Source organism: Leptinotarsa decemlineata, unplaced genomic scaffold, assembly GCF_025532065.1.
Source record: "Leptinotarsa decemlineata unplaced genomic scaffold, Ldec_3_MD MMD2_tig00026294_RagTag_RagTag, whole genome shotgun sequence".
In the NCBI taxonomy this organism is placed as follows: Eukaryota; Metazoa; Arthropoda; class Insecta; order Coleoptera; family Chrysomelidae; genus Leptinotarsa; species Leptinotarsa decemlineata.
Window position 1 is genome coordinate 4,328,930 of NW_027412674.1, and position 6,000 is coordinate 4,334,929.

Sequence of the window (6,000 nt, forward strand, 5' to 3'; positions counted from 1 at the left end):
CATGGAATCGCGTTGTCACCCAAAGTTATTCTATATTGACGATTAATTTTGCCAATGCCAATAAAAACCGACTGATGTGATTCAAGTATATACTGTAATTCATTATTCTCGATTACACTAACATCACGAACATTTTCATGTCCAGGCAATATTTTCAATAACGTTATCGCGTCTAGTCCCAAAATCGAGCATGGTTTATTGGAGCTCAACACATAGAACAAAATGTTTCTATTTACTGATTTGTAGTTGCAATTCGAATATAAAGGTCAACAACACCAATTGAATGATCTGAATAAGATGGTAAATCAGAATTAGTGTGACTAAGTGCCTTATCACCGATTCGCAATTTTTTAAAGTCACTGTAGTTCAAAATATCAACTTGGCTACCAGTATCTATTTTTAAATTCAATGAATGTCCACCGAAATTCATTTTTTCAAACCATTCCACTGCATTACTGTCAGTTTTATTGGTAATAAACCACACTATTAAATTAGGATCACGCAAGAGTCACGATTCAAATTTTCAATATATCAGTTTCTTGCACTATTTTATGTACCCCCGATTTATTGTAAGGGCAACATTTTCTATAATGTCCTTTTTCTATAGAGACTGCATATTCTATTAAAGGCAAGACACTTACCGAATTGGTGAAAACCATCACATCGATTACATCTTTTATTCACATTACCAACTGTTCCTGAAGCAGATTTCTCGAAATGGCGAGTGTTTTTTCTTGGAGCACTCCCTTGTCCGAAAAATCTCTCAAAAGAAGTTGAAGTAGATGCTTTGTTGTTGTTACTTGTACTATTATTTCTGCAATAATGTTTATTCACTGCATTCACGTTCACAGAGTCTTTCACGATTTCTTTCTGAGTCAACATGCTATTTTCCATCGCACGATACGTAGTAATAGCATCGTTCAGAGATCAGGTTTTTGAAAAAGTTTTTCTTGAATCCGCGAGTCACGCAAACCTAGTACAAATCTGTCTCGCAGAAGAACGCCTTTTTTCCACAAATTCACAGGTCGATGCTAGTTGTCGAAGAGCAGTAATGAACTGATTGAACGATTCACCAGGAAGTTGATCCCTCTTGAAAAATTTATAATGTTCAAAAACAAAATTTTTGATGGGGTTACAATATTGGTCGAATTGTCCGACAACGACATCCAGTTTATTTTTATCTTCTTTTGGTGCATATTCAAATGTATTATAGATTTGTATTGCTTCTACACCCAACAAACTCAATAAAATGGCAATTTTGACTTCATCTGGCTTGCTATTTTTCCGCTTGCCATCAAATATAATTCAAATTGTTGTTTCCACAACTTCCAATTCGATGAGATTTCACCTCTGATTGACAATTCTTCAGGTGTTCTTAACGGTTCACCCATTTTTTCAACTGTACCCATTTTTATGCCCAGACTTCAAAAATTCACCAAACAGAAGTCTTTTCACAAACCCGCAAATTCAATAAAGGTTTATTTGCGTTAACAGTCACTCATAGACTATAAACTTTTCCAAAAAAAATTTTCAAATATTCATACAACTTTCGTAAACACCAGTTTTCGACGAAAAAAAAACTTAACAAAAACCACCAGTGCTATTCTCGATGTTTTTAACCGTTTTTTCTCAGCGTTCGAACTTTTTCATGACTGGTTTCGCACGAATTTCAATAACCTTGTAGTACTTTTCCAAGTAATGTTCTTACATAACCTTAAAGCACTGCCACTATGTAATGTTCTTTGTTTTAATAAAAAATTGATTCTTATGAAATCAAGAGGCTGATACTTTTCTCTAGTATATATTTCTACATACATTACATTGTTGTCTAGGGCTAACTGATAGTTCATAAGTATCAGTATCAGTAATTGCTTTTTATTATTGTCAATTTGTACTGGTCGCCGGAGTTCATGGTGTTTTTGCATGTAAAAAACTGAAACTGCAAAAAAATAAAGAGTATATTGAGCAAATTCCCGTGTACACGCAATTGTACCGTCGAAAGAACACCATCTTCTGAAAGTGGTTAGACAAGATCAGGAATTAGGCAATGACAGTATTATTTACTATGATATTTCTGTTCATCATCCATACATATACCTATACAGATCTTATTGAGACGCCTGCTTTTATCTGCAAATATTACTTTGTTTCGGAAGTTTTGTCCGTGTCATGTGTTTTTGCAGCTCTGTATCTACAGAAATAATAATTCTATACACTCATCGATAGGGAATTTTGTACTTTGTACATTGATGCTATTCATTCTTTACCAAATTTCAATTTATTGCCTCTTCTCAAGCCTATTACTATATGAGGTCGTTGAGTGATTACAGGGTAATTGATAGTGTTAATGAACTCACTGTTCGACGTTGGTTTGCGATTTCGATTTCAATCGACCCACAGTAATCCAAGACTAGGATTTTGAGGACCTTGTTGAAGACTGACCCATAAAAAACGGTGTGTGAGATAATGAAAGAACTGAACGTTAGCTCCCACGCGGTTTTTGATGGTTTAAAATGTATTGGATAGGTCAGAAGGTTCGAAAAGTGGGTCCTCTACGATTTGAACGATTGACAGAAAATGTCACGTTTCAAGATATGTCCTTCTTCGCTTTTGCTCAACCAAACCGATACTTTTTTTAATCGGATTGTCACGTGTGGTGAAAAGTGGATCCTCTACAACATTCAGGAGATTGGTTGGGCACAGATGCCCAAAGGCAAAAAAACATGGTTGCTCTTTGGGGGGTCAGCGGCAGGTGTGATTTAATATAACTTTCTGCAACCGGGCCAAATCATCACAGCAGAGTCCTATTGTGAAAAAATCGAGTACCAAAAACTGCGTCAGCAGCAATCGGCAGCTGGCCAACAAAAGAGGTCCGATTCTGCTACACGATAACGTCTGCCCACATGTTTCACAAATCACCGTCCAAAAATTAAACGAATTGAGCCATTCTCCCCAGAACAACTACCATCTTTTCGAGCACTTCAATAACTTTCCCACTGGTAGAACTCTTGCCAATCAGGACCAGGCAAAAACGGCCTTCGTCGACTTCATCGAAGCCTGATCATCCAATTTTCATGCTGTCGGAATCAATCGACTTGTGTTACGTTGGCAAAGTAAATTAATTTGAATGTCGTCTATTTCCAATAAATTGAATACGTATTCACTGAGATATTACATTTCAAAATAGACTCTTAAAAACGGACAAAACTCTTCAATCAACCTAATAGATAGGATTTATTCAAAATCAGAGTTATCCAACAATTTTATCAATAATAATATTCCAAACAGTGATTTTAATATTTTTGATTGTTCTGGAAAATATTCAAGGATTTTTCAATTTGATATATCATAATAATTGAATAATGAAATATTTTTTTGTTCCAGGTTGAAGCTGGACTTGAATCGAAAGAAGTCTTTCAAGAAGGCCAAAGTATAATAATAATATCTTCAAATATTTTCTATAAATGTGTAAATTATAATATTAGATGTTACCATAAATCTCTAAATAAATTGTGTACATTTTTTCACATTGATTTTTACTCTTCGAGAAGACAGAAAGAAATGTTGAGTTCCGTTCAAAATGGATAAGATCATCACGATCAATTTTATGACAACTTTTTCACACATTTTGATTTCTCAAATATCAAAATACAATTATCTTTCAATGAGCTTTCTTTTGACTTGCAATGTTTGTATGTATGTATGTTTCTCCGGGTCAAGTCTTGCAACTGAATTGTGAAGCAGATATATCCAACAGATTGAGCGGAAATTTTAAATATATGTTCAGTTTGAGTAACAATGCAATGTTATTTTTATGTACGCCGTTTCAATGCATTGGTATTAGAAGAAAAGGTTTGCTGAAGAAAATACAAAGAATAAAATGAAGAGATCCAAAGTGCAAAGATGATGGAATGTTTTTTGCAGAGAGAAAAAAAGAAAAGAAAAAAATCACAAACAGTAGCATAATAGGAACATATTTGGAAACACCCAGCGGCGGCTCGTCAGAGGAGGCAAGGGAGGCTTAGCATCCCCGTAAAATTTGAGGCTATTCATCGCAATAAATTAAAAGATATTGACAAATAATTATGATTATTTTTTTCTAAAAATGCTTGGGTATCATTACTTTACCATTAATTTTTAATATAAATACATAATATGCCCGAAAAAACACTATTACTCACTATGTAGTACGTACCACACTGTATCCTGCTTCGACAAAACTCAAACGCATCGCCCATGAACGAATAACGAAAAACCTATCAACCCGAAATAATAAATGCCATACGTTGCAAGGGAGCTAAGCCTCCGACCTCTTTAAAAACACAGGCTCCACGAGACCTATCCAACCAGCGACATATGTTCCGATTTATAATTTCAGTTGCAGAAATTATAGCGTCAGAGGAGGCTTGCCTCCAGTTGGTCTCCGTTATTATATGAATGCGTATGTTTTTTATTTAATTATTCGGACGGGATACGGTGACGGACCGGGACTAAAAAATATTCCGGTAAATCGTGTAAATCAAGTGTTTCTTGATAATATTTGTTATTTGTTTATAAAACAGGTAGTATTATATTATAGCAGTGCTTTTCGGTGATATTTTTAATGTGTTTTTCAATTTCAAGGTGTTTTCAGGTTTTCACTTTTCGGTAAGTTTTTTTTTTCATTTATTATTGATGAGTTGGACGTAATTGAAAAATCTGATGATGTAGTCGATTGGTTGCTGACAAATAATTTCAAGTCTTCATCTTATGATAATGAATTTTACATTATTAAAGCTCTGAGAAGGCTCTAGCAAATTTGATTTCAATTAAATCGTCAGATAATCGACAAAATCGTGGATTTAATATTAGTTGGTTAACCGGCTCCATCAAACGAGAAAAACTTTTTTGTTGGCCCTGTGTTTTATTTTCCGTACAAACCGAATACCAAACGTGATCTAAAATAGGATACTCCGATTAAAAAAATTACCTCGTGTTATGGGGCAAATATGATTCACAATTTGGCACTTTTTCAAACGGTAGCGTTTTTTCGGGCACCTCAAAAATCATCTAAAATGAGCTTATTATAGACAGTGTGGCATACATTATTAAGGAAAATATAAGCAAGGAGATTGAAAGCGTTTCTTTTTTTGCATAGGAAATTGACGAAACTACCGATATTACCTGTACATCACAACTTTCAATCGTTTTTAGATATGTCAAAGATGTTAAAGTGGTAGAACGCTTCATGAGTTTTCATGATGTTTCATCTGGGCGCACAGCTGACGATTTGTTTAATTTTTTAATTCGTACGTGTGACACCTATACTTTTAGGCAAAAGTTAATTGCACAAACCTATGATGGGGCTGCGGTCATGGCCGGCCATTTGAATGGTTCACAAACTAAAATAAAGTCCATAGCTCCTTATGCACTTTTTACGCATTGTCATGCCCATGCCCTAACTTTGGTATTAAGCAAAGCGTGCAACAACATAAAAATTTTCGCGCCTCCGGCGGGCTTTTCTGTGTGTATATAGTCTATATGACTCAAGCCTCCCCTGTTCTCCAATTCACGAGCCGTCACTGGAAACACCATTGCCATGAAGACGATTAAATGGGACTGAAGGTAACTATCGTGGAAAATGATGAAGAAAATTTTGAGATATACCAGGAAAAATATAAATCATTTCAGAAAACATCAACAAAATGGAGAAAGAAACTTTCATTTCATTCGAAATATACTATAACGATGTAACAATAAATCTTTGATCAAACGTTTCCAACATGACCACCATCAACTTCACTTTCAAATAACGACTTTTCTCTTTCATTACATGTATTGAAAAAGTGATGAAATCAAAATTCAGTGATATATTACACTTGATATTTTTATTGCGTTTCATTTGAAATAACTAGCATCAATAGGGATAACAATTTTTATCCACGGTCCTGTCGTTAGTTTATTCGTAAATTGTTTCGATTTCTTCAAAATGTATTCAACTATTGGCATATCTAAGATATT

The 6,000-nt window shown here is 34.6% G+C and overlaps 1 protein-coding gene across 1 annotated transcript in view; it reads left to right on the forward strand.

Moving 5' to 3' along the window:
- LOC111511978 (CD276 antigen homolog) overlaps positions 1-3,527 on the forward strand; it is a 179,731-nt gene extending 176,204 nt beyond the window's left edge. Inside the window, exon 7 of the mRNA XM_074180194.1 lies at positions 3,385-3,527. Coding sequence (XP_074036295.1) covers positions 3,385-3,389 — 5 coding nt within the window. The 3' untranslated portion in view covers positions 3,390-3,527. The remainder of the gene's footprint in view (positions 1-3,384) is intronic.
- The last annotated feature ends 2,473 nt before the right edge of the window (positions 3,528-6,000 follow it).